This window comes from Vidua chalybeata, chromosome 19, assembly GCF_026979565.1.
Source record: "Vidua chalybeata isolate OUT-0048 chromosome 19, bVidCha1 merged haplotype, whole genome shotgun sequence".
Taxonomy (NCBI): Eukaryota; Metazoa; Chordata; class Aves; order Passeriformes; family Viduidae; genus Vidua; species Vidua chalybeata.
Genome location: NC_071548.1, coordinates 2,129,100 through 2,157,064, shown reverse-complemented (window position 1 = coordinate 2,157,064; position 27,965 = coordinate 2,129,100). Strand labels below are relative to the sequence as shown.

Genomic DNA, 27,965 nt, shown 5'->3' with positions numbered 1-27,965 from the left:
TACTGACACGGACACACGGACACGGACACACGGACACACTGACACGGCCATACGGACACGGACACACGGACACACTGACACGGACACATGGACAGACGGACGGCGGGACACGGACACATGTACACACAGACACAGACACACAGACACGGACACACAGACATATGGACACGGACACACGGATATACTGACACACACATATGGACACGGACATACGGACACATGGACATACTGACACATGGGCACACGGACACGGACACATGGACACAGACATATGGACATACGGACACACGGACACGGACACATGGACACGGGCATACAGACATGGGCATACAGACACACGGACACATAGACACACGGACAGAGGCATACACATCAGAGGGACACACGGACACATTACACGGACACATTACATGGACACAGACAGTGAGACATGGACACACGGATGTGGTCAGAGGGTTAGAGGGACACACAGACACGGACACACGGACACACGGACACATGGACAGCGGGACACACACACAGACAGACTGAGAGACTGAGACAGACACAGACAGACAGATGGACTGTGAGACCAGCATGGACACACGGACATGGACAGAGACTGTGAGACAGGCACGAACACACAGACAAGGACAGACAGACTGAGATACAGGCACGGACGCCGAGACACGGACAGACAGACACAGATGGACAGACACAGGGACACCCGGACACACACAGATACACAGACAGACATTTGTCTATCTCATAGTGAATCAACAGTCCATATAGTCCACTAAAGCATCACCCAGATTTATTTTATATATCTTTATATATATATATATATGTGTATATATATATATATATATATTTATATTTATATTTATAAGTGTATATATATATATATATATAAGTGTATATATATATATATGTATGTATAAGATTTCTCACAGCTTCACCTTAAGGCTGGCTAACTATATCAGTTACACACAAGCACACCGGGTTACTTGAAGAGAGTAATGGATATCTGCTGGATACACAGAAGTCTTTATCAGGAGGGAGCCTGCTGCAGCTCAGGTCAGGAACCTCATTTCTCTGATTTCTAAGCACAGAAAAAGGAAGATAATGTAGAGGGTATTGGAGCAACTGAGTTATTTGTGGTCTTGTTTCAAGTCTGTGGCTGTTGCAAGTGTTCTGGCATTTTATAATGAAGAAGTAATATTCTCCCAATTGTGCTGAAAGACCTGGATTCTTAGAGCTGATTGTATTTGGTCTGATTCCAAAAGCACTGCTTTTGAGTAAGTGACAATTCCTGGCCTTTCTTTGCGAGGCCACTCCAGTGAAAGAGTGGGAGGAGTGCAGCTGTGGCCGTTTGGGCAGTGACCTTTGTGACACCACCTGCAAGGAACGTCCCTCCCTGCAGCCTCCAACTCACCTGGCCTTCCATGTCCCGGCTTTTGGCTCGCAGCTTGTTCACCTGCCCTTCGGCAATATCAGCTCGTTCCTTCGCCTCCTCCAGCTCGTGCTGCGCCTTGCGGCACCGCGAGAGATTCATGTTTGCCTGCTCCTCCTGAGAATCAGACAGCGTTGGCACAAGTGACGCTGCCGCGCCACCAGTGACGCCTGTGGCCGTGCCACCTGCGCTGGCCTCGCAGGTGCAGCCCTGCATTGCCAGCACTCTGTGATTATATCCAGTACCATCCACAGCATGGCCACTCGGGGGGCAGAACAATTACCCCGCTCACTTCCAGGTGGGAAAACTGGCTTGTGTAGCTCCAAAAGTGCACCAGTTCCAGGATAACAACAGCCACTCTGTTGCTCTGTTGTGAGCCATAATTAAGAATATTTAAAGGTAGTGTGGCCCTAGCTGCCCTGTCAAACTCAGCATTCAATTATTTTAATGATCTAGGGAGCCCACCTTTCAGAAATCTCCACCCAGGCCCCACTGAAAAGAGTCCTCCACTCACAGCTTCCTCAGCCTGTTTCTTGTACGCTTTCACTTTCAACTGCAGCTTGTCCACCAGGTCCTGGAGCCGAAGAATATTTTTCTTGTCTTCTTCAGACTGTAGGAAGTGAAAACGGAGTCAGCCTTGGCAGATGAACTGAGGTGACCCACGTAGGAGGGTGGAGGATTTGCAATACCTGGTAAGTGAGCTCCTTCAGCCTCCGTTCGTACTTGCGAGCTCCTTTCAGGGATTCTATTCCTCGCTTCTGCTCAGAATGAAGCTCATTTTCTAACTCGTTAATCTGAAACACAGAATCATGGTGAAGATGACAAGAATGTCTGCTGATCCTGCTGCCCTGCAGAGCAGGGCAGTGTCCTGCAGCTGCTTCTTGGGTCTAGACTAGCTATGTCTCATTGATGTCCATCTGCCCCCATTTTTGCCCACTCAGTTTTTTTGAGGTCACTCTCAGGTTCATCACCCACAGTGCAGTATCTGGCTACTCAGCACAGTTCTTATCAAACCTGCTGGGAATACCTAGGGCTCTCCCTGTTTTTACCCTCCCAAGAGGTTCCAGCAACCAAGGACCATCAGAAACTTCACCTTAATCTACCCAAGTCTTCACCATACCCTGGCCTCCAGCTTCTGGAGCTGCTTCTTCCCTCCCTTCAGTGCCAACTGCTCAGCCTCATCCAGGCGGTGCTGCAGGTCCTTCACTGTCTGTTCCAGGTTCTTCTTCATCCTCTCCAGGTGGGCACTGGTGTCCTGCTCCTTCTTCAGCTCTTCTGCCATCATGGCTGCCTGGTTGTGGTCACAGTTGTGTTACAAATATCCCCATCCCAGCAATTCTGGGTGCCTGAGAAAAAACCCCCAGCTTCACATTGGTGAGTGACTCTGCACATTCTCAGCGCCCATGGCTGTGCTAAGACTCTGTTGTACAAACAGGATCACTCTTTCTCAAAGTCTGTGTTTCTAAAACTGCTTCACCTCAGAGAACAGACAGGGTTGATATAAAGGAAAAAATAATCAAGGTGTGCAAATGGATTGGTACCAAAGTTCTATGTTTTAAGTCAGTCAAAACTGAAGTACTACCAGAGCTAGCACTCTGCATCTCTGGGCTTCCTCATGACTTTGAGTATCTGGCTGTTTGGTGCTGAAATTTGCCAAAGAGTCAGACTTCTGAGCAGTTTTGGCCAGTGAGATGACCCTGAGTACCTCAAACTGCACTCAAAAGCTGATGGCTGCTGAGGTGCTCAGAAACTGGGATTGATGGCAGTCACTGACGTGGCAGAGCAGAGAGGGCAGGGATCCTGCAGCACTGCTGCTGGTGGGCACTCAGGACCAAACACTGCTGCACCAGGACTTGATGCAATAGTGTCACCAGTCTGTTTAATTTTCCTATACCTTTCCTAGGTGGTCCCAGGTGTTGTTATTTCTGATAATGTGGAACCTGTAGCCTCATTTAAATGAAACATTTATATTTTCTCTTTTTTCTTGCTTACATGTCTAGCATTTGTACAGAATTGTGTATGATTTTAGCCTTCATTTCTGCTTTTCTGTGCTGTGTCTAGACAGGCCTTTGTTTCAAACTACTCTTTTTCTATTACAATTTTGCCACCATCTGTTCTATCCTTCCCACTACATTTACTCTGGAAGCAAAAGTGGATGGGTATGGAGAAGGGGACAGAGAATGCCTCTTCAACACAGACAGCTAGCAGGACATGAGGACCCTTTCTGAAGGGGTCTTCTGTGACAACTGGTAGGGCAATGGCTGCACGAGGCTCATGTGGCAGGGACTGTGTGTCACAGATATTTTCTGTCGAAGAATTGGTTCTCCTCCATCTGAATCCTGCCTTTCTAAAGTGTAAAAGTGGTAGTACAGAATGGAAGAGCAAGAGGACTCACATCTGTGATTGCTTTCTTTGCTTTCTCCTCTGCATTCCTGGCTTCCTGAATGCTGTCTTCAACTTCAGTCTGTAAATGAGTTATGTCCACTTCCAGTCTCTTCTTGGTGTTGAGGAGGCTCGTGTTCTGTTGGGGCAGTCAGCACACAGGTCATTCCCACCCCGTTTGTGCTAATTACTGTAAGATGAGCTGCTGCCTAAAAATTAATAATTCTAGAATATTTAATTGATCCTAGTCCCTGTGAATTCCACGCTTGAGGAATCAGAAGCAGAGAGCCGTGTGAGCATGGCTCATACAGGGCCTGCATTTCTGGTGCCCCCCAAGCCAGGGAACCCAGAATGGGGGTGCTAGCCCTGCCAGGCACCTGCTGGTCCCTGACCCAGCTGACCCAGCCCCACCTCCTCCTCCAGCTCCCCACCCAGTCCCAGCTCTCACTGTCCTCACACAGCAGGTGAGTGCGTTTGTGCCACTCCCACCCCATTTGTGCCGCTCCCACAGGCCTGTAGTAATCTCCTGTAGTGCCAGGAGATGCCAAATACCTGTGAGTGGAGCAGCTGCACCCTCTCACTGGCGTCTGTCAGCTCCTGCTCAGACACCCTGCGGGCTCGCTCGGTCTGCTCCATGGCAGCTCTCATCTCCTCCATCTCCGTTGTCATCAGACCGTTCCTACGCTCTACTATAGCCAGCTGCTCTTTCAGGTCATCGTTCTCTCTCAAGGCATCATCTAAATGGAGCTGGGAATCCTTGAAAGGGGAGAGCACCTTTTGTGAGACCCAGAAGCAAGCAGAGGGAATGGCAAAGGCTCAGGGGACAGCAGCCTTGTGGTCCCTACCTTGAGCTGCCCTTGCACAGCTTTAAGGTGCTTCTGTGTCTCTGCTGCCTGGCAGTTGGCATGGCTCAGCTGTATTTCCATGTCGTTCAGGTCTCCTTCCATCTTCTTCTTCAGCCTCAAAGCATCATTTCTGCTTCTGACCTCGGCATCCAGCATGGTTTGCATAGACTCTAATACCCTCTGGTGGTTCCTCTTCAGCTGTTGAATTTCCTCGTCTTTCTCTGCAGTCCTCCTGTCAACATCTGACTTCACCTGGTTCAGCTCCAGCTGAACCCGTAAGATTTTCCCCTCTTCGTGCTCTAAAGAGCCCTGTGAGGGTTGAAATATCACAGTTTGTCTCTGTAGTGTCCATTGCTGGGAAATGCCCGTGCAGAAATGTGACCCTTTGCAGCTGGGAGGACAGGTGGATTTGCCTTACTGTGGACCTTCCGAGAAGACCAAGCACTGAAAAAGCTGACTGCTGTTCCATACTCACTGTACCCCAGCTGGATATTAAATGGCAATTTAGGAATAATATTCCATAGGAAAATGCCTCTGATACCACAAGGTCTGGGCACTGAAGGCTGTGGTGACACTGGAGAGACAACAGATCATGGGGAAATATAAAACAGGAGAGCCAAGCCTCCTGCTCAGAAGCAGCTTGCCTTCTCTTGCATCTCCATGCTGATTTCTGCTTTGTCCCACCCCAGGGACTGTGTGGGCAAGTTGCCCTTTCACACAGCCTTTCCCTCAGAGGGAAGGTACTCGTTTCCTTCCCTCTGGTGTCATCCAGCTTCAGTTGTTGTAGCAGTGAAAAGCCTGAAGCTGGGTCTTTCCACCCACTGGACAGAAATAAGCACATGCAGAGAATAAAACAGTTGATGTAGCCCTGGTACCCCTTTTAAGAACATATTTTCCAGAGTTGCCTGATTCTCTTTTTGGATTCTAGAATGAGCCTATGGTGAGTAATTCAGGATTAGATTGATGATATTTAGATGCATAACTTAGAGTAGATGGATTGCATGACCACAATAACTCTTGTTCCCACTGCCCACCCATTTAGTGAGGTTTAGAGATGTGTCAGTTGTTTTATACTTCTTTTTCTACCTAAGAGGAGTTAAAGGGAAAATAAAGTGAGGCTCTTCTTGGTGGTGGACAACAAAAAGACAAAAGGTCTGTCAAAACAAGGGAACTCCTGGCTGCATATAGGGATGAAAATGTTTAACCCTGAGAATTACGTTGTACTAGAAAATGTTGTCCAGCAATACCCTAAAATCTCCATCCTTGAAAATTATAAAAACTAATTAGACAAGGCTTTGAGCCTTGTAAGTTAGTTCAAAGTTGGCCCTTCCTTGACCAGGAAGTTGACTAAAGACTTGTAGGGATCCTGTACAAGCTAAGTTAATTCTGTGTCTCTGTGTTTGAGGCATGCTCTAGGTATATCATGGGCAGCTCATGAAGTGCTTACAAAGATATTTTGTGGAGAATCAGGTGTGGTAATACAGAAGTAATACAATCTTTTCCAAGAGGCAGTCAGGGAAGATACAGAACAGAAGGCTAGGAACAAAACTGTCAGAGTTTTGAAATGTTAGTGACTTTTCTTCAGCCTTCTGTGGAAGCAGATTCAAAGAGATGATGCAAAATGAGCTCAATTTTAGACTGGAACTGGGGGGGGGGGGGGCGGTTTGTGCATGATAGCACAGCAAGGAATGCCACATTGGTATGGCAGGGGAGCAGTCCCTGTGCTTTTTGGTCTGTCTGTGCTGTCTTACTGCACTTTTGGGACAATTTCAGGATAAGCAGGAATATAAAAGATATAGCCAATTTTTCTCTGTTCTTGATTACACTAAAAGCAAGCCCCTGACTGAGGACACTTGCCTCTGCTTCTTCTAATGCTGCTTGTAGGTCACACTTTTCTTGCTCAATTTGCTTCTTTGCTTTCTCCAGCCCATGATGTGCTTTTCCAGACTCAGCAATCTGTTCAGTCAGATCAGAAATTTCCTCTGCAACCAGAAAACACATACTCAGCACCTCTCAGACAGTGTGATCAGTGGCACCTGCAACTGCCCTTTGGCAATGGAAGTGACAAAAGAGACTCTGGTGTAATAGGATGTACCAGTGAGAAGAAATAAAACATCTTGTCTTGTGTGCAATCTTTATTTCTGATAACCTGCACATCCCAGCTCAGTGTGCAATTTGAAAATGAGAGGGACCAAGTGGAGTAAGCTCAGAAAATAATGTCAACTTCCTCTGGGTAGTGAAATTACGTCTCCAGAGAGAGTCACGTTTGATTGATCTCTTTATGCCTAGATAATTCCCAGTGATCATTCAGGTCACAAAAAAGGATCTGAGTTGTATTTACTTTCTATAATTACTTGGCTTATTAAATGCCAATCCATTGTGCCACAGCTGCATGATCCTCCAATAATCAGGAGACAGACAACAGCCCGCCAGATTTTTTCTAGTAGCAGTGACTGAAGCAATCTGAAAAAAAAATGAGTATCATCATAATTTCTGTCTATTCAGTTAACTTGGTCCTTGTCCATGAATAGGATTATGATGGTGTGAAAAAGTAGGAACGTTCTGAGGAAGCAGGATGCTGTAGAGATGAAAGTGTGTGCTTGCAGGTGACTTCCTGATCAGCTGAACAGGAAAGAAAGTCACCACCTCTGTGGGAAAATCATAAAGAACAAAACCTGGGAAGAGGCAGAGCTCTGGGAGTCCAGAAATGTGGAAGCATCCGAGGGCTCACAGTGAATCCAAGGTGACAGACACATGAACTTACGCTGGAGGTTCTTGTTCTCCCGTCTGACAGTCTCAGCCTGGTCAAGGATTTCCTCATAGGCATTCTTCATCCGGAAGATCTCGGTGCTGAGAGAGCGAGACTCCTTCTGGGCAGCCTCCAGCTCTGTCTGGCTCTCCTGGTACTTCTGCTTCCATTCAGCCAGGATCTGGAATGACAGGAGAAGAATGACCCATTCTGACACACTGCACCTCTGCAGACAAGAACCCAAGAGGCCTGGCCTATCTCAATGGTCTTTTGCTTTGGACTGTTCTCTGCCTGTGACAATAACTCCCTGTGATGCATACGCTGGTTGTTTTGCTGAGATCTACTTAAATTTGCCTCTTCAGCCAACACTAGTGCATGCCCCAAGCTGTCAGGAAGGAGTTTGGTTTGACAGCAGCCCAAATATAATGTAGTTGGTCTGAAAAAGGATGTATGAGACTTGATAGTGTTGCAGGAGCCAGTGGTCCTGGACTAAGCCCACCAAGAAAGGTCATTCTCTACCAATTCTCTCCTCACTTTGATACCACAGACCTGTAAGATCCTTTTTGAGCACAGTGTTTTCACTGACACAAGGGTATGCCAAGACACAGGGCTGTGCAGCATCACCTGGTCCAAAAGTGCAAATTCTTTTAAATGGTAGTAAGGGCAGTGAAGGCTGGAACTTTCCATGAGTCTGATGCTCTGTCTAACCCCAAAGTTAGGCTGGCAGACTAGCACCAGGGCTTCCTAGCTTGCATGTGAGTACTCAGACTGCTTGACCAGTCTCCCTTGTGAAGACTTCATGTTTTTTAAAACTATCAGAAGGCTGATTTATTATTTGCTGCGGTCACCTGGGGTTACTTACACAGTGACTTTACCATATGTCCCACTGTGGGGTCCTTACCATAATTTTGCTTTGGGTAAGATGCAATTTATTTTACTGTGAGTGCAGAACTTTGATGATTTCAGAATTTGTCTTGTCCTGTCAAATATCTGATGATGTTTAGATCTGGCATGATCTTTTGAACGAACCTTATCAAAATTCCTCTGCTTTTTATCAAATGCAGCACAGACTGCATGTGACCTCTCCACGTCAATCATGAGGTCATCCACTTCCCCCTGCAGCTTCTGCTTTGTCTTCTCCAGTGAAGCACACTTTGCATTGACAGCCTCAATCTGCTCCTCTGACTCCTGCAGGCGCTGGGCCAGCTTCTTCCTGCAGGATGGGACATTTGGCACTGAGAAAAAGAAAATTCTGACCTTCTCAGAAAATGGGCATGAAAGGAGTTTGGAATGGGGAAGATGGGCAGAGAGAACAATATATAATGCTGTGGTGCCAGGAGCCTGGGGTGGCACAGCACTCTGAAGTGGTGCATAGACTGGGAGAATATGCACCCAAGGATGAACTGTACCAGTGTGGAGAGGGACCAAAAATGTGCTTTCAATACTGACAGTGCAAAGAATGTGCTCTTTCAACTACTATGATTAACTCAATGCACTGAAATTCTCCTTTACGTAGACACCCCTAAGCCTCCACCCCTACTTCTTTAAATAGCCACTCACTCCCCTTTTCACTTCTAATACATTAAAAATCACACTGCTCTGCATATTACCACTACAAACATATTCTTGTTTCCTTCAGTGTGGTAGGCACATTCTTCTCTCTCTCAGGATTTTTTTCACAGAGGAGCACAGAGAGAAGAAAGAGAAAACAATTTCTATTTCTGCTCCTTGTTTTTCCCATGTGGAATGTGTTTGGAGAATCGTTTACCTGGGCTGATTGCTTGCTTGGATTCTGGTGAGGATTGTTTGAGCCTGATGGCCAATCCAATCCACCTGTGGCTGGACTCTCAGAGAGGGTCACGAGTTGTGAGTGAGTTAGAAAAGTTGTAGTTTTAGTATCTCCTTTAAATAGTATATGAATGTATTATAGTATAGTTATAATAAAGAAATCATTCAGCCTCCTGAGCTGGAGTCAGACATCAGCATTTCTTCCCACCAGGTTCACCTGCGTTTATAATACTTCAGTTCTGCACTGATCATGCTTAAATATCCTTCTACTTGCTCCAAGCCATCCCTCCACGTACTTGGCCTCCTCGAGCTCCTCCGTGCGCTGAATCGCGTCCGTCTCGTATTTGGTTCTCCACTGGGCCACTTCGCTGTTGGCCTTGGACAGGGCTCGCTGCAGCTCCCCCTTGGCCTCCTGCTCCTCCTCATATTGTTCCCGGAGCAAGTCACAGTCGTGGCGAGCGGACTGCAGGGCGTGGGCCAGGGCGTTCTTGGCCTTGGTAGTTAAAATTGAACAAGTTGTCAGAACACGAATAATTTGTGACTGGATATTTTTCCTCTGGTCTGATAAAATATTCATATCTCCCTGTCCAGGTGCTACAGTGGATAGAGAATCAGAAGGAGGAAAATTAATAACATTAGGGATTCTGTGTTTCAGGCTTGGTGTTGTTAAACAGGGTCAGGTGCTTGCCCATCTTGTCTGGGATAACACCTCTCAAACACATCTGCACCAGGTGTTTCAGGCAGAGGCAAAATAAATCCACTAACAGACAAAGTGCGAGCACTCCTGCTCTATTTCCTTTGTTTGGCTGCTGCTGTTTGCTTTGCCTGTAGGCACAGAGCTTCTCTCATGTTTTCGATCTCCAGAATGCATGATGAGAAGGGCATAAACTGTCTTGCTTATTTAATTTTTAACGTCTCCTCCCTGTGTTGTATTCCAAGGCAAAGTTCAAAACTTTCACTACTCTGATATCCCTTTTCTGAGGAGAAATCTCATTTTTTTAGCACATTGATTTATTTTAACATTTGCTGTTCCAAATGAAAACAAGTCACCTTAATTTCTTCTTCTAGTTGTCTCTTCAGCTCTTCAGTCTGCTGAGTGAAAGTATGTTTGCCTCGAGTTAACTGAGAAATCAAGGCCTCCTTCTCCTCCAGTTGCCGAGTAAGTTCACCTAATGAGAAAAATTTTATTTTTTTTAGACAGAGATACAAGACATGAAACAAATTAATGAGAGCAGCTAGCCGCATGGAAAGTGATTGCAAGTTATAAGGTGGTAAATTGAAGGGAGAGTAGTAATTGCATTCCCACTGATAGGAAAAGCTGTGCTGCCATCAAAGAAAAGGAGACGAACTGACCACAAACTCACATTTTCATTTTGACTGACAGTACTCCTGGTTTGGTTTTGTGTTTCCTTGGGTAGGTTTCTATGACTGCCACCAAGAGGAGATTCTACATTCTGCAGGATGTTTTTGTAGAAAAAAACATTTCTGTAGAATCTTTTTGTTCAGATCACCAAGTGATGAATATTGTTACAAAACACAGGGGCATTCAGGCAGCATATTTAAGTACTTGACGCTGGAATATTACATTTTATTGAGGGACGTACCATTCTCAGTCTGTAGGCGTGTTTTCTGTGTGTTCAGATCATTAATGAGCCGCACGTGTTCATCATCTTTGGCTCTGACTTCACTGAACTGGTCTTCAAGAGCTCGGCACATCTTCTCCAGATTGCTCTGTGAAGAGGTAGAAAACAAATCCCTCAGTTCACCCAGCTGTTCAGAAGAACAATGCTAACAAAGACAAATCTTCCTGTGCAGCAACCTTGGCTTTGGAGACAGACTCCATGTTGCTGGCCAAGTCGTCAATCTCCATCTTCAGCTCACTCTTCTCCTTCTCCAGCTTCTGCTTCACGCGTTGCAGGTTGTCGATCTGCTCGCCCAGCTCAGCTGTGCTGTCCGCGTGCTTCTTGCGCAGGGCGGCAGCCGTGGCTTCGTGCTGCAGCGTGGCCTCTTCCAGGTCACGGCGCATCTTCTGGAATTCCGCCTCACGCTTCTTGTTCATCTCCACCTGAGCTGCTGTGGCCCCTCCTGCTTCTTCCAGGCGCTCGCTGATCTCCTCCAGCTCCCTGGACAGGTCGACTCTCTGCTTTTCAGATTTGGCACGAATTGCACGTTCAGCCTCAATTTCCTCCTCCAGCTCCTCTATCCGAGCCTATGAGAGTTAATTGGTTAAAAGAGGACTTTTGGATGGACAGATCTGCAATTATCACTGAGGAATAAAGAGGAAACATTCACATCCATTAGCACAAGTGTAGAAAGAGAAGTACTACTAGAAATTTCACTGTATTGTGTCCTGGGACAGATAATACTCAGTTTTGGAACAATGGTGAATGTAAAATCTGATTCTTTATGTTATAGCTCAGAATGGATTTATTATTTTGTGAAGCCTTTAGAATTGCATTTTCCTGAAGAAATAGAAGGGGTGTCACGGGAAAATGTAAACAAATGTGAATTTCTTAGAAATTTCCTAGAAGTCAGGCCAGAACAAAGCGGTGTCCTTTCTCCATCAGCAAACAGGATGGAAGGAACTTTGAGATAAACCATCATGGGATAAGAGCACTGACGAGAGCTGTCTTCCTGGTTCTGCATTTAGAAGGTGATTTTTGTCCTGATCATGACATATTGAGTCACATTCTATTGTTTTCTTAGAAAAGTGATTCTCAGTGGCTGCACATCTGTGGCATTTTCAAAGCCTGCCACAATGTTCATGTAAGAAATTTCCTGTGTAGTCATGTAAGATTCAAGGCCAGAGTTTCTGGAAAAGTGCCCTGAGATGGGAACAGCACCCAGAGTCCCATATTAATGGTTTTATTCATGTGAGGGAAAATATTTTTGTAGAATGGTCTAAAATGAAATACCAATTAATTCTAAGAAATTTGTGCTTGCCACTAAAATTATTAATAACTCCTAGACTTTACCTGAATCTCCTTGATTTTCTTTTGCAGCTGAGAGCTTTGAGCCTGCTCATCTTCAATTTTACTTTGCAACTGGCCAATTTCAAAATCCTTTCTATTAAAGAACAAGAAGGCAAATTCAATATGGTTAAGATAAAACATGAATTTCAGAATTCAGAGCATAATAAGTCAGTGTAATACTTTTTCAGCCTTTCATCCATTTGTTGCTTATCATTTTCTAGATCCATGATGGAATCCTGAGACATATTCAGATCACCCTCCAGTTTTCTCTTTGCTCTCTCAAGGTCCATTCGCAGCTTCTTCTCTTGTTCCAGAGATGCTTCAAGCTAAAACACATAAAACATACTTTGAAATACATAAATTATACTTTGAAAGTAACTATTCTTGATTCAAAAATCTAACTAAGTTGGAAATTGATGAATAGAGAAAATAATCAGGGCATCTCCATGTGTGCTGCACTCTCACCATGAGAGAGGCATCAACAGCTTGACTGTGCAAGTATGAAATATGAAATATTGAAACACCAGTTTTTGAAAAAACAGAAATTAAATTTTTCCAGTAGCTGCAGTTCCTAGTATATAGACTGCTAAATATACACAAATTCCCAGTATTTATAACTTCCTGGAGTATGTGTGCACAAAAATAACTCTGCAGCAACCTTCAAACTGTCACAGGTCTCCTGCTTCAGCTAATGGGTTAAATCAGATCACAAAAGTCTACAGTGCTGAAATACCCTGTGATGAACATGAAAGATGTGCTGGATTCCACAATTTCCTGTAAATTAGCAGTGTTTTATTGGCTGAAATTATTAGAGCTGGCTTGTCTGCTTTAGGTGTTGCTTATACTCCAAACTACAGATTCCTAGTCTAGTGTAATCTGTCACAGTGTATATATACACGACCCAAAAACGACTTACATCATCCACTTGCTGCTCCAGTTTGGTCTTGGCTTTGGTGAGGGTGCTGACTTTGTCTTCCTCAACTTGCAAATCATCCAGTGTCTGCTGGTGGGCTTCCTGGAGGGCCTTTTTCTCCTTGGTGAGTTTAGAAATATTTTCATCCAGAGCTGCCATCTCTTCGGTGAGGTTCTTTACCTGTCAGACAGCCAACATCCATCCCATGAGGGGACACCTTGGCAGACTGAGAACACAGTGACTGCATCCTTGCAAAACCTTGCATGGATGTAGTAAAAATGCTCTCTACAAAATGTTTCTAGTGATTGCCACGAGAGCAGCAGCATATATCATACCTGAGAGTCTCATCTCTCTGGCCCTGCAGTGATAGGAATTCTTGCTTTAGTTGTTTTTGATCCCCACCCCTATCCCACTAAATTTTAAAGTAAAATGTGCTAGATCTTCCCTTGCATCTGAAAGTTTTTCCCATTGGGATTAACAAAAGCCCTCTGAGTTGCTCTTGCTCAAGGAATGTCTTTCCTGCATATATTTGCTGTGAAAACAGCTGTGAATTCTCAGCAAGTAATGTTCTTTAAAAAGACATGATCAAGGGTTAAGCGTAGCCAAAAATATGTTAAGTTTTCCCTAAAAGTGAAACAAACCATGATAACATGACAAAGAAAATTAACAGAAAACAATTCCGTCAGCTGATTGATTAAGTGAAAATATCTCTCTCCTATGTATTGGACACATCTCACTTCTATTCATAGAACTTACAAGTGGCTATATTTTTCCACAAAACTGATAAGCTGTATGGGAGCACAGTCTGGGGAAGAATTTCTCTGTCACCTTATTCTCTGTTGCATGCTTCTCCTTTTCCACTTTGGCCAGAGTCATTTCAAGATCATCAATATCTTTTTTCAGCTCCGAGCACTCATCTTCAAGTTTCCTCTTCTTTGCTGTCAGTTCAGCATTTGTCTCCTCTTCATCCTCCAGTCTTTCATTTAGTTCTTTAATTTTAGCTTCTAGCTGGATTTTACTTTTAATGAGTCCTTCACATCTCTCTTCAGCATCAGCTAGATTTTCACTCTCCTATCAGAACACATCAAAGACACATTATATTTATCATAAAAATGACAAAATACAGTTCAGACCCTTGGCGAGTGAAACAATACAGGGTTTTATTTGAAACTAAACTGATTTGAAAGCACATGGCAACAAGTGACAAGTCCACTTGCACCAAACTGCTCTTGGCCATGTAATATTTTATTACCTTTTAGAACCTGACAGGTGCAATTTCAGTCTCTGTTCAGCAGTATTCCAGAGAAAAGCAGTTTCCACAGTTTGAGTCCTGCCTCTGACAGAAAAGCTCCATATCACAGTGGCAGCAGATGTGGAAACAGCCTGTATTCCATCCAGAATCAGACACCACTGTGAGGAGCACATTATATACACTGTGGAATGTCTGATTCTCCCACTGGTGATAGTGTTGGAACTTCCTGTATTCTTCCTGGTGTTAGTGTTTGGTGCATGCTTTGCACCTTGCTTAAGTGTAAGGGACAAGACCAGACACAAAGCAGTGGAGGCTTTGTCCCCATGACATGCTTGTTTATAGAGGACAATGGAAAAGAGGAGAAAAAGAACAGCAGAGTAAGAGGAAGTGGTGAGAATCTGGAAGTGGAGGTTACTCACAGACTGAACCTGGAGCTGCAGGTCGTTTTTTTCCTGCAACAGGGTCACCATTTTCTCCTCAAGCTCTTTCCTCTTTGCCTCAGACTTTGCAAGCTCCTCCTTGGTTTTCTCAAATTCTTCCTTCATGTTGGCCATCTCCTTCTCAGACTCTGCACTCTTCAGCAAGGGCTTGATCTTGAAGTACAGCTTCATCCATGGCCAGTGTTTGACATTCATGAATGCACGAATGTTGTACTGGATGATGTAAATAGATTCTCTGAAAACACATGAAAGCAGTTAATGAAGGTGGTGAGACTCGAGCTGGAAACATACTCTGATTATTTTCCACACAGCTCCAGGATTTACCCCAAGAACTTTTGCATGAGACTTTTTTTTCCTCATCTCCCTCACTTTTATTAAAGAGTCATTTCGAGGCCCTTACTGCAGAATGGCTGGTCCAGTAGCTTGAATAATATCTATTGTCTGAATATACAAGGAAGAAATACTACAAAACAGACAGACTTCTCTGGCATATTGACTGGGAATCTCTGAGGCTTTCCTCAGTCTCAAGGAAAACACAAGTGCTCAGGTAAATACCAGAGTGAAAACTGATATTTTTGAAGTACTGCTGCTAAGACTACAAATCTGGCAGTTACTATCAATTGTGGAAACAGCAGCTTGATGCTTTTTGGGTGACTCAAAATAGCAACTACCATATTAGAAATTTTTAAGACAGAAACTGAAAAAATAAAGAAATACTTTTATGGAATTGAATGCTAAACAGCTGCTGCCAGAATTTGTGAGGCTGTCAGGAGGAAGCTGATTGTTTGCACTTGCTCTGTTCCCCAGTAATTTCTAAGGTCCTTTCCCAAGGACAGCTTTTTGCCTGACACAATATATTACATTGATGGACCTTTGGTCTGACACAGTACAATTGCTGGTATTTTCTTACATTACCTTCTTTCATTCATCTTTTTAAATTCAGTTCTCATGAGGTACCCTCTGCACATAGCTTGTGTATGAGTGATGAGGCTCACAAGCTTCTCATCTCTCATCTCTTCTAGGAGTCCCAGGAGACCTGCCTTGAAGAACACCTAGAACATAAAAAAGGGTCAAACAGCTTGAGGCTTATGTGGATACATGGCCATTGACAGCTGATGCAGGGTAGTACAAGGTAGTTTAAGAAAAATGTCTTCAGGGGAAAGGTTTAAGAGCTAGAGAAATTTTCTGTCAGTATTCAAATCCTCAGTGTTCCTGTGGTTCATGACAAGTCTCTCTGTGTATGATCTAATCATATTATTGCAGTGTTATTTGATGTCTACTCCACTGTAGTTTATGGAAAATTTAGCTCATCTCTGCAAGTGTCCGTGGCCAGGTTGGATGAGGCTTGGAACAACCTGGGATACTGGAAGGTGTTCCTGCCCACAGCAGGGTGGTTGCACTGTTTATAATCATCATAAAGGCTGATTTAGTATGCAAGAAATACTTTCAACAAACAAAATATTTTGCTTAATTATACCTACTCTTCCACAAGGACTTTACCTTGGTGTGGCCAAATTTATATTGGTTGTGGTCAACATCAATGGAGGAGAGAAGCTTTTCTGAAGCCTTTTTGCTGTCAATGAATTGGCCTTCTGGAATGGCTGAGGCATTAAGGATCTTGTACCTGTGGTGAGACAGGTTGCAAGAACTGGTTGCAAAGAGGGTGAGGAAAATAGGACCCATTGTCTATCATGGGTCAGTTTCACACCAGTGCAGTGTGGAAGATGCTACATAAAACTAGAACAGCAGACAGTTCTGATTTGGCACTCTATGGCAACTGAGCCCCCATGCACCAGTTTAGTTGTCTCCATTTAAAAGATGAAGAAAACAAGTTACACGATGCAGGCCAGAGCACTGTGAGGAGGCTCGTGTGGATTGACTTTGTATCTGTACTCTGGAAGACTTCAAAGAGTAGTCTAGAATGGCACCTTACTCATGACACTGCAAGTGTTCTGCATCTCGTTGAATCGTCAGGCTTCATTTTAGAAATTATCCTGATTCTTATGTTTAGAGAAATCTCTGGTGTGGTCAGAGAGGGAAACACTGGAGTGACCTCAGAATAGTATTAATGCCTTGTTTCCCTCCAATGCCACTAATCTGGTCTGACTGGGAAAGTGTCACCAGACATGTTACCTGAGCTGTGTGCTCACTGAGGCCTTTTCCTAACAGACAGTCAGTAATAACTGAGGACCTACCGTTGCTTAAAATCTGCATAAAGGATTCTGCTTGGAAACCCCTTCCTGCAAATTCGGATGCCTTCCAGAACCCCATTGCACCGCAGCTGATGCATCACCAGGTAATGGTCCATTGCACCTTAAACAAAATGCATCCATCATGATTCCATTTTAATCCCGGGGAATCTTCATGTGTATTAGCATTTCAGAATTATCTCTTTTTTTTTTTTTTTTTTTTTTTTTAATTCAAGCAGCTCTTGATTAACGATGCAGGAAGTGCAGTCAGAACATGCCTTCAATTCATATAAATTGTGGAGAGTTGCATCAGTGAGCTTTACTAAGAACACAAGGGCTAGCAGTGCTTGTGAAAAGGCATCAGGCCACATTTCTCGAAAAATGGCAGGATGGTGCTTTAGGAGACCAACTGAAAAACCCTTCATCAGCATCAGCCTCCTCACTGGATGTAGGCAAAGGTGGCACAGTGTAGTGCAGTGCCATCCAGACAAGGGATTTTCTAATGCTGTTACCCAAACAGGCAATTTTATCAGCTGTAATCAAACCCATCTTTATCACCCTCAGTTCTGTACACACATTAAGCAAAGATGAGTAACTGTTGTGGACCATGTAATGCTCAAATTTTTTCAGTCACAGTAGACAGCACAAAAAAGTTCCCCTTGTTACTGTCTTGCAGGCCAACCCCTCAAAAGGACTTCACATGCAGAGGGAGCTATTTGGGAAGTTGGTGTGGAAGCTTAACAGGCCAATTCCTGCCAGTCCCATGTCTTCAGGAAATAAGGGTGCACTTACCAGGTGTCTTGGTCTCGTTAGGAATCAGACAACGCACAAAGTGAGGATGGGTGCTCCTCAGGTTGGTCATCAACTTGTTCAGGTTTTCCTGTGATAGAACGAAACAAGGGCCTCAGCTTCAAGCTACAAAGCTTTTGCATTCTTATTTCAATTCAGGGAGTTATTGAAGTTCAGTGAATCACAGAATGGTTTGGTTTGGAAAGGTCATCAAGCCCAGCATCCCTGTCCCACTACCCCAGGCTGCTCCAAGCCCCATCCAACCTGGCCATGAACACTTCCAGGGATGGGGTAACCACAGCTTCTCTGGGCAGCCTGTGCCAGGGCCTCCCTACCCTCAGAGGGAAATATTTTTTTTCTTATATCCAATTTAAATCTACCCTCTTCCCATTTAAAATCATTGCCTTTTGTCCTGTCACTACCGGCCCTGGTAAACGGTATTTTTGTGTCTTTATGATAAGCCCCCTTTTTATATATTGAAAAACCAGAATAAGGTGTGCCTGGAATCTTCTCTTCCCCAGGCTTCTTCTCAGCCCCAACTCTCAGCTGTTTTTCTAGGATAGGTGTTCTAGCCCTCAGATCATTTTGTGGAAGCATGGCTCATGCAAAAAGAAATTCACATACCCTGAACACAGCAGACACTGTCTGGAAAGAGCCCCCCTTCTTCTTAGCACCCTTCTTGCCACCACCACCAGCACTATCACCTTGGAAGAAGTAGATGGGAGGTGAACAGTTAGAAGATGCACTACATTTTGCAGGCCTCATCTTCCCTTGGCCATGGGCCAATAAAATATTTCATTTTAAATACTGACACACTGCTCCCTGAGAGTTTAGTGAACTGCTGCTAGGTAGTTGCTGATCAGTGTGTGGGATATTTGATCTCAAATGCAAGATTTAGGTTGCTGGTATGGAACACTGTGGCCTGACCTAAGTTTCCTAACAGTGCTATTGGTCATATACTGCTTTCACTATTACACAAACCCCCATTTAAATTTTTTTTAATTAGGTTAAAGACCTCAAAAATGTGACTCAGGACCAGGCAGCCATTTATCAGTGCAGAGAGGTCTTATATAGAAAAATCTCCTAATCCAGTATTCCAGGAGAAGAATACAGTTCTATTCTGAGTTACAACAGGAAGCAAATTTTAGTCTCAGAAATACAAATCCAAGCAGCTCTGTGTCTTTCCATAGCTGCTGTAATGTGAAGCCAGTTAAATCAAGACGTATAGAGAACTTCTAAATTTATTCTCTGTCCCTTTTTCTGTCGCAACACCAGGACTGCTCAGCTGGATATGAAATTGTACCATGGTCTCCTTTCTGTTCTTCCAGCTCCCCTCAAGAAACAAAACTCTGTCTACAAAGACTAAAATGCTTGCACTTTGCACATTTATCTGGCCCCTGTTTAGTGGCTGAATATGCAGGTGATTCACAGCACAGTTAGTCAGGAAACATACACCTCCTGTCACTTGGGGTTGGACTTTGCTGTGCTTTACTTCTCTGCAGCACATAAATGTGGTGTTTCCAACAGTTCTGCATGTTGGTGCCCTAGTTTTGGCATATCTGAATGAACACAAGAACAAGGTCACCTTAGGGGCTGGTAGCCTCGAGTATACCACTGAGAGGAGAAGCAGAAGTAGGCTTTAGTTGGTTTTTGCCTTATTGGCCATCACTGAAAAGGCACTTACCTGTTTCTGCACCAGCATAGTTAGAAAAAAGGAAGGACAGCAGCTTCAAGGATGATTTCTGATACAACCCCACAACACTTTCATTCAGAGGATCCTTGTTCTTGTCCAGCCAGCCAGAGATGTTGTAGTCCACTGTGCCAGCGTAGTGCACCAGGGAGAAGTGGGCCTCAGCCTTGCCTTTGGCAGGCTTGGGCTTCTGGAAGCTGCTGCACTTGCCCAGGTGCTGGTCATAGAGCTTGTTCTTGAAAGAGGTGTCAGTTGCCTTGGGGAACATGCACTCCTCTTCCAGGATGGAGAAAATGCCCATGGGCTGGGAGAAATCACAAGGAAGGAGGGAGGACAAGGTGAAAAGACAGAAAGACTCAGAGATGAAATAAATTCCCAAGTGGGACAATATTACTGCTCTCAGGGATTGTTCCGCTCAGTAAATTATAAAATAATACAAACTGATGTATCGGCAGTATCATATTTACCATTTCAATTTCTGCATTTAGAAATATATATAAAATGAATGCATTTCTGAAAATACCTGACACTGTGAATTACAGAAATACCTTCTCAATGAGCTCAATGCAGGCAGCCAGGTCCATGCCAAAGTCAATGAACTCCCATTCAATCCCCTCCTTCTTGTACTCCTCCTGCTCCAGCACGAACATGTGGTGGTTGAAGAACTGTTGCAGTTTCTCATTGGTGAAGTTGATGCACAGCTGCTCCAGGCTGTTGAACTAAAAATTCAAAATACCAAAGAAATGTTAAAACAGTTTCAAGCAGCCCTCAGTGGGCAAGCATATCTACAGAACTCACATCAAAGATCTCAAAGCCAGCAATGTCCAGGACACCAATGAAATGCTGTCTGGGCTGTTTTGTATCCAGCTGTTGGTTGATGCGAACAACCATCCACAGGAACATCTTCTCATAGACTGATTTAGCCAATGCACCCACTGAATTGTACACCTGTAAGAAGCACAGCCATGGCAGTAACAAATGTTGAGTTAGCTTTTAAATTTGAAAGAACACTGAAGAAATTGGAAATCTGATGAGCTGTTTATATACCTGCTGGACATTTTGTCCTTTGGTTACATATTCATTCCCGACTTTCACCCTGGGATAGCATAAAGCCTTGAGCAAATCAGCAGAATTCAGACCCATCAGGTAGCCAGCCTTGTCAGCCACTAGGATCAGAAACAGCAAACGAGTTCAGTAGAGACAGAGAAAAGTGTCTTGGTCCTCTGGAATGTTTCTGTTACAAGAAGCCTACTTTTGGCACAACTCAAATGCATCTATTATCAAGAGAAGCTCCTCTCCAGTCTCATGGAGAATATTCCCCTTGCTCCAAAGGCAATGTCTCAGCTGCAGCACAATCCTGTGTCCATGCCTGAAGGGCTGCAGCAATGCTTGTGTCTTTCTGTTTCCTTGTAGAGGATAAATTAAATCACTGACTTTGTGAAACCTGAAACAATCTTTATAAAAATTATTTTCTGTAAAGAAAACTAATTTTCAAAATGTTGGACGCTCTGTGGGGTTGGGTTGCCAGCTCTCTGCTGGTGCAGTTCACAAGCAAACTCTGCAATCAGCCCTACCTTCAGTGCCATCAGGCTCTGCCTGCTCCTCCCGCTGCTTCTGCTTGAATTTCATGTTCCCATAGTGCATGACAGCCCCTGTCAGCTTGTAGATCCCCACCTTCTCATCAGGGCTGAAGCCCAGGATGTCCACGGCATTCTGCAGAGGCAACAGGCAGGTTGGGAAAGCACAAAGGCTGAAGCACAAGGGGCAGGCGGGGTTTCTGTCCCTGCCTGCACTGTGTCCAGCACCATCCCAGTCCCGTGGCAGGGCTGGGTCTGGCTGGCCAGGCCCCTCTGGCTGCAGCTGGACTGGCTGCAGGGCTGCTCTGCTCTGCTCTACTCACATCTGTCGCCAGCAGCTCCTCGCTGTCATCAATGCTGGCAACCGTGACTTCTCCTTGGCTCACGTAGAGGAAGTCATAGGGGTTGGTGGAGATAAGGAGGAGATCTGCAGGTATGTGGGTCACCTTTAGTGGCACTGGGGAGGCCACAGTGGGAAGAGAAAGCACTCGCTGAGCCAAGCCCAGCACTGCTGGCACTCACCAATGAGCTCTGGCTTCTTGTTGGACATTATCTGGTAAAAAATGTGATAGCTCCTTTCGCTTGACAGCTGAAAAGTGACTCTGGATTTCTCCAGGAGATCTAACCAAAAGAGAAGTGCTGTTAGTCTCCTGATAAATTTGAGGTTGCAAATACATAAATTCTGCTTGCACTGAGTTGCTCCAACTCACAGGTTTCGATATCTGCTGAGGCCAGCTTGCCAGTTGGTCCGAAGTGAATCCGGATGAATTTCCCCTATCAAGCAGAGCAGATGGTTTTGATGCCATTGGTTGTGGCAATCAATGAATGAGACTTGCACTAAATGCCTTCTTCTCAACAAATCTGAAATGAACTCACAAAGCGTGAGGAGTTGTCGTTCCTCACAGTCTTAGCATTGCCAAAAGCCTCCAGCAGTGGGTTGGCCTGGATGATCTGATCCTCCAGAGTGCCCTAGTCACAGAAGAAAATGCTTCTTTATCACTTTGCTACTTAGTAAATACCAAATATTCCAACAGGCTATTACAGATAATTTTTACATATCACAAGTAATTTAAACCTAAAAATTACCAGAATTCTTAATCACTCATCAGCCAACACTCATGGGTATTGCCATGGGTTTCAAAGGGAAGAGTGCTGAAAGGCAGATCTGTGTTTTGCTTGTTTCTTGTATCTGATACCACATGTTGGGTATCACACAAAGTCACTGCACTGGAGTTCAGGGCATTTGAAACCTGTATGAGAGGTGTTTCTGCACTCCTGTTCACAAAAGTCTTGACAGCTAAAGAAAATGTGAGAAATCTGGAAAGTTTTTGAAGGTTGCTCAAGCCTGACAAGTACAAACACCTACCATGGGAGAATGAAAAACATTGCAGTTGCATTCAAACAGCAGCCTTTCAGGATGCAGGAATACAGCTCTTGACATTCTTTGAAAACTGAGACATAGACAAAGCCTGACACTCAAATACCAGACTTGGATAAGCACAGAACAGAGTCTCTTCAATTTTTTTTTTTTTTTTTTTTTTTTTTTTTTTTTTTTTTTTTTTTCTGTGCTGCATTACTGCAGAAGGCAAAAAGCTCCTGTGACATTATGTCTCTCCTTTTTTGTGCAATACAGTCCAGGAAGCAGAGACATGACTGATCCTACATAATCTGAACACGAAAGTGTTGCCAGGGATAATTTCCAAGACCGATGGAAAACCAAGAATAAGAAAAAAAAAACATATATAAAAATAGGTTTATGTCAGATGAAAGGTGAGTGGCGCTGTTTCAGTTACTGCATCTCTGTGCAGGCAGTAGTGCAGCCTTGAGCACAGGGGAGAGGCACTGCCGTTCCCAGCACTGTCTGCAGATGGCACAGCAGGTTTAAATTAGTTTTTGTTAGTCCACCGTGAAGATCGACCTCTAAAATTAAAGCAACGCAGTAGCATAGGAAGCTCTATATCTTTTTAAAAATAAAATATCCTAAGTCCGTAGAATAATGCCCTCTCACATGTATCGTTCAGCTTTCTAAGTGGAGGAGAGGAGAGGAGAGGAGAGGAGAGGAGAGGAGAGGAGAGGAGAGGAGAGGAGAGGAGAGGAGAGGAGAGGAGAGGAGAGGAGAGGAGAGGAGAGGAGAGGAGAGGAGAGGAGAGGAGAGGAGAGGAGAGGAGAGGAGAGGAGAGGAGAGGAGAGGAGAGGAGAGGAGAGGAGAGGAGAGGAGAGGAGAGGAGAGGGATGTGTGTGTCAGTGCAGCTGACTTCAGCAACACAGAGCCTCTTTTGAGCACAGCTGTAACCAGAGAACTAAAACAGGAGCACTGTACATGGATAACAGTGTGGAAGAACATGACAATTCTTTACACAAGCTCATTCTGGACTCCTGTTTACAGGCTGGGTGACAAAATGCTGGAGGCTGAGACCATATTTTGGGAAATGCTGTTACATACTTCCCTTATTCCTGTACCATTGCCTGGCATCTGATTTCAGCTTGTATTTGCCATTGAATGCTGTGCTACACAGAACCATAACCTGTTTTATTTAATGTTCTTATAAAGAGGAATATACTATTGTCACAGAAATTGGAATGTTAAAAATATGGAGTATTCTGTGAATACTCAGAAGAGGGCAGAACAGATTACTGTCCATCTGAGAGCCAGGTGATTTTCCCTCTATCACACAGGGTCTGTACATGTCTCAGCTGTCTTGAAGCTTTTCTGAGATCAGTCCTGGCATAGTAAGCAGCTGATGAAAGTTGAGCCCAGGAGATTCTAACATGGTGCTGATGGAAAGAGTGCCTGTGATGAACTTGCCTGGGCCATAACAACCCATCAATCACAGACACCTGCCTCTGAGAGAAAGGATATTCAGCCTTGGAATCTCCTTAAGCTCCACTATCCCCTGGGGTACTCAAATAACTTGCTGACACATGTCACACGCTTTGCTGAGCATCTCACAGGCTGTGGTGGCACACACTTGTGCAACAAGGGTGTTTGTTTCTTGCACTGTGCTGGGGAATGAGGCCTGTGGCCTGCAAATGCACCAGTGGGCTCAGATTGCAACAGCTGTGCTGCTCAGCAAAGGGACATCGAGACATGCACTTTCTCTTCTGCAAGGATCCTTTCTGAGGTTACTTTCTGACTGTCAGGCAAGTGGTCCCAGCTGTCCCAAATCCAGCCCCTTTCTCATGCTGTCCCTCTGGGCCATTCTGTTGACCACAGACAGAAAAACCAGCCAGTGGAGACTACTGCCTGAAGCAATTGAAAAGATGCTTAACTTCAGCACAGCCACTCTGGAGTGCAGAGTTCCTGCACTTCCCCTGACAACAGGAATGAGCCAAGGACCAGGAAGGGCACAACCCTGTGCCAGTGGGAACTGACTGCTTGTCACAGCACGTGTCACGGTCGATACGGCCACGATACACAGAGTGTCACCACACAATTCCAGAAGGCTCACAACAGAGTGATATCACTTTAGAAGGCTGCAGGCATCTGCCCTTGTTGTTCTTTAGCCAACCTTTTGGCTATGTCCATGCACTGCACCTGTGTGCCCTCTGTGCCCTGGGCTGGTGGCTCAGCACACCTGGGCACTCCATGGCTCATTGCTGTCAGTGCTGCTCACCTGCTTTTCACAGCTGGAACCACTGGGGATGAGGCTGGGCCACAGCCCCAGTGCCAGTGCCACCAACTGTGTGCCACACACAGCCCCAGTGCCACCAACTGTGTGCCACACACAGCCCCAGTGCCAGTGCCACCAACTGTGTGCCACACACAGCCCCAGTGCCACCAACTGTGTGCCACACACAGCCCCAGTGTCACCAACTGTGTGCCACACACAGCCCCAGTGCCACCAACTGTGTGCCACACACAGCCCCAGTGCCAGTGCCACAAACTGTGTGCCACACACAGCCCCAGTGCCAGTGCCACAAACTGTGTGCCACACACAGCCCCAGTGCCAGTGACACCAACTGTGTGCCACACACAGCCCAGTGCCACCAACTGTGTGCCCCACACAGCCCCAGTGCCACAAACTGTGCCACACACAGCCCCAGCCCCAACGAGCACAAACTGTGTCCCTACAACTGCTCTCTTTTCACCAGCAGCACTCAGGTGCTGTGGATCTCAGAGGGCACTGAAGAATAGGTACAACCAGCACAGAGAAAGCTGCTGTCTAACATTATCTCCCCCTCCCCTGTGTAAATGGAGGCTTTCCTACATTGACAAAATGGTTTTATAAGTAAAAGTTCAGCAGATTTGAGGCTGGGCATCAGGGGTAGATGAGCGTAGGTGTGCTTGGGTTGTGCATCCTCTCTTCTCAGCTGCACAACACTTTCTGCCTTTAGATATTCCTGCAGCCCCAAAATACACATTGGTGCTTTCTCCTCAGTGTTGGCAAATACTAGAAGGGGGAGCTGATGTCATACCTGCATTTTGCCGGGCTGTGGATCTTTCTTTTTCTCACCAGTGACTGCAATTGTTGCAAAGTACTGGATGACACGCTTTGTGTTCACAGTCTTCCCTGCACCGGATTCTCCACTGTTGAAACAAGAATATTAATTATGACAGGAAACAGGAAACATCATCACTTTTCTGTCAGCTTTGTCAACTCATACCACAACATACTCACGTGATAAGGATTGACTGGTTGTGACGATCTGAAAACAAAATCACATAAAGAGCTGTTCAAATGAGATGTGGAGGGCATCAGTTCCTCACACACAACTGACTTCAAGGGAAAGAACGATATTATATCAGTGTTTATCACCTTTGCACAAGCTAAGGCAACTGATGCTTGAATACACATTTGTTTGCATCTGGACTTTTTTTTTTTTTTGGTACAGACAGGGATGAAGTAGCCCAACATTTAACTTCGAGCAGTGATTCTTTACAAGGCTTCCCACTTACTATTTGTTTTCTTTTATGTATAGATCTTGGCTTAAATACTGTTTAATTATAATCTGATTATTTGCTGTGTTTCTCCTTTAAATTCCTTACAAAGAGAGGAGGCACAAAGCCATACAGCCAGATACTGCTTTTTCTTCATTATCTGATAACCCACAGATCAAGATTTTCATGGCGTGATCTTGCATTGTGCTGTAGGACTATGGGACCGCTGAGTAGAACCTAAAATTCCTTAACCAAATAACCAGCCCTACATATATCAGGGTTTTCCACTCTTGCCAAGTAACTCACCAGTCAGCATGAACTGATAGGCGTTGTCAGAGATGGAGAAGATGTGTGGAGGGGCCTCCTGGCGCTTCTTGCCTCGGTAGCCAGTGACCACCTCGGGGTTGTACACCGGCAGCCACTTGTAGGGGTTGACAGTGACGCAGAAGAGACCCGAGTAGGTCTGTGAGGAAGGGACACAGCACGTTGGCTTCCCCTGAGCCTGGCCCAGCAGCTCCTGAGGCTGCCCAGAGGAAGCTGCTGCTGCCACTTACATAGATCATCCAGGCTGCGTAACGCTCTTTGAGGTTGTACAGCACGGCGGGTTCGTGGAGGTGGGTCATCATGGCCATGTCCTCAATTTTGTCAAATTTGGGAGGGTTCATGGGAAAGACTTCATCATCCTTTACAGTCACAGTCTAGCAAAAAAAGAGAAGGGAACAACAGGAAAATTTTAAAACAGGGAACTGCCTGAACTGGATGATCCCATGGGAGTAACAATGGTATCACTTACTGTGTCATCATATTTTTTCACGGTGACTTTGTCACCTTCTCTGCTCTGTATGGTACCTTTCACATACATTTGCTTGTCATCTACTACAAAACAGGCTGACTTAGCATCAAATGGGCGATTCTGGGCTTCAATTCTCTCCTTCTCTGGCTTCCGTAAATAGGGAGCAGCTTCTCCAAAGATTGCCATCTCTGCGTCTGAGCTCATGTCTGCAGTTGCTCTGGAGGAAGGCAGAAAAGTTGCAGAAAGTCTGTGCATTTGTAATTTGCATTTATCCAGACAGTGGTCATGCTCAATGACTAACAGGAAGAGGAGGAGTAATCAGGCACTTAACCTCTGCCTCGATTTTATTTATCCACTGAAGAAGTGCTAATAAAGTTCCTCTTGTAGCCGGATTGTCTTTGAAGACATCACCCTTAAATAAGCCTATGTGACCAAGTGAGGGCAGAGAAACTATCAAGCTAGAAGCCTTCAAAAGCTGGTCCTGCTCTATCTTCACTTGTATTCACAGCCACATACACAAAGCCACTCAGATTATGGCATTGGACATCTCAAAATTTAGACAACAGGAAGCTCTGTGGGTCATGTAGAGTGGCTCTCACATGTTTAACACCCTCTGGTTTTGATGTTTGAATACCAAGCAGGGGAAGTTCAACTAGTTTCTGTCTATACCAAGCACTGGAACAAATTGTGAATGTCAGTCATCACCTATCTTAAGCCAAACCTGATTTTTGTGTGAACCAAATATAAAACATCTTTTCCAGTTATGTTGCAAAATTGGCCAATAAAAGAATATCTTGTATATTACAGATAATAATAATGAACATATTATTAGCTAAATAACATAGTATTTAGGTAAATAAGTATGTGACATAACATTTCAAAGAATCTCAATTATAGCTTGAACGTATTATAGCTTGAACATATTATATTAGTTATGAATCATTAAAAAACAATTGATATGTACCAAATATTATTAAGGATTTGTCTAGTAGAAATATTTCAGAAAACTGATTTATGCTCAGTTTTATTTTGCATTTTTTGAAATATCTAGTAAAAATTCTTCAACACAAATAAATGCTGTTGCTTGCTATGGTTGAAAGAACTGTCACGAGTAATTCAAGAGCATCTGGAAATAGCACAAGTAGAAATAATGTAGGCAGGAACTAGCATAAACAGAATGTTCTTTCCCAGGCAGGCTAATATACAGTCTAGAAAAAAAAAATCTAAATTCCTGCTCCTTCATGTGCTGTTTGGATGCACTGTGAAGAGTAAAAA

The 27,965-nt window shown here is 44.6% G+C and overlaps 1 protein-coding gene and 1 long non-coding RNA gene across 3 annotated transcripts; one reads left to right on the top strand and one right to left on the bottom strand.

Annotated features, from left to right (window-relative positions):
• Positions 1–792: 792 nt before the first annotated feature.
• On the bottom strand, positions 793–26,894 carry LOC128797845 (myosin-13). Its single transcript, XM_053960748.1, has 39 exons — positions 26,691–26,894; positions 26,452–26,595; positions 26,204–26,360; positions 25,638–25,665; positions 25,435–25,546; positions 21,895–21,987; positions 21,729–21,792; positions 21,541–21,639; positions 21,342–21,445; positions 21,016–21,154; positions 20,489–20,607; positions 20,240–20,389; positions 19,990–20,160; positions 19,436–19,745; positions 18,376–18,455; positions 17,755–17,842; positions 16,969–17,086; positions 16,274–16,397; positions 15,689–15,825; positions 14,753–15,008; positions 13,910–14,152; positions 13,085–13,261; positions 12,349–12,494; positions 12,172–12,262; positions 11,016–11,405; positions 10,801–10,927; positions 10,247–10,365; positions 9,493–9,689; positions 8,438–8,621; positions 7,424–7,589; positions 6,517–6,641; positions 4,660–4,968; positions 4,367–4,570; positions 3,828–3,953; positions 2,553–2,723; positions 2,122–2,226; positions 1,947–2,042; positions 1,415–1,549; positions 793–1,081 (listed from the first exon to the last, which is right to left on the bottom strand). Exons 1-39 carry the CDS (start codon positions 26,892–26,894, stop codon positions 1,067–1,069), a joined length of 5,823 nt encoding a protein of 1,940 aa, XP_053816723.1. The 3' UTR covers positions 793–1,066.
• Positions 1,457–17,730, top strand: LOC128797851 (uncharacterized). Of its 2 annotated transcripts, XR_008434251.1 has the most exons (6): positions 1,457–1,730; positions 2,042–2,124; positions 10,265–10,355; positions 15,796–15,905; positions 16,943–17,069; positions 17,639–17,730. It is a non-coding gene; the product is annotated as an uncharacterized LOC128797851 (long non-coding RNA). The 2 variants fall into 2 exon arrangements; XR_008434250.1 differs by lacking the exons at positions 10,265–10,355; positions 15,796–15,905; positions 16,943–17,069; positions 17,639–17,730 and adding an exon at positions 6,586–6,675.
• Positions 26,895–27,965: the final 1,071 nt, after the last annotated feature.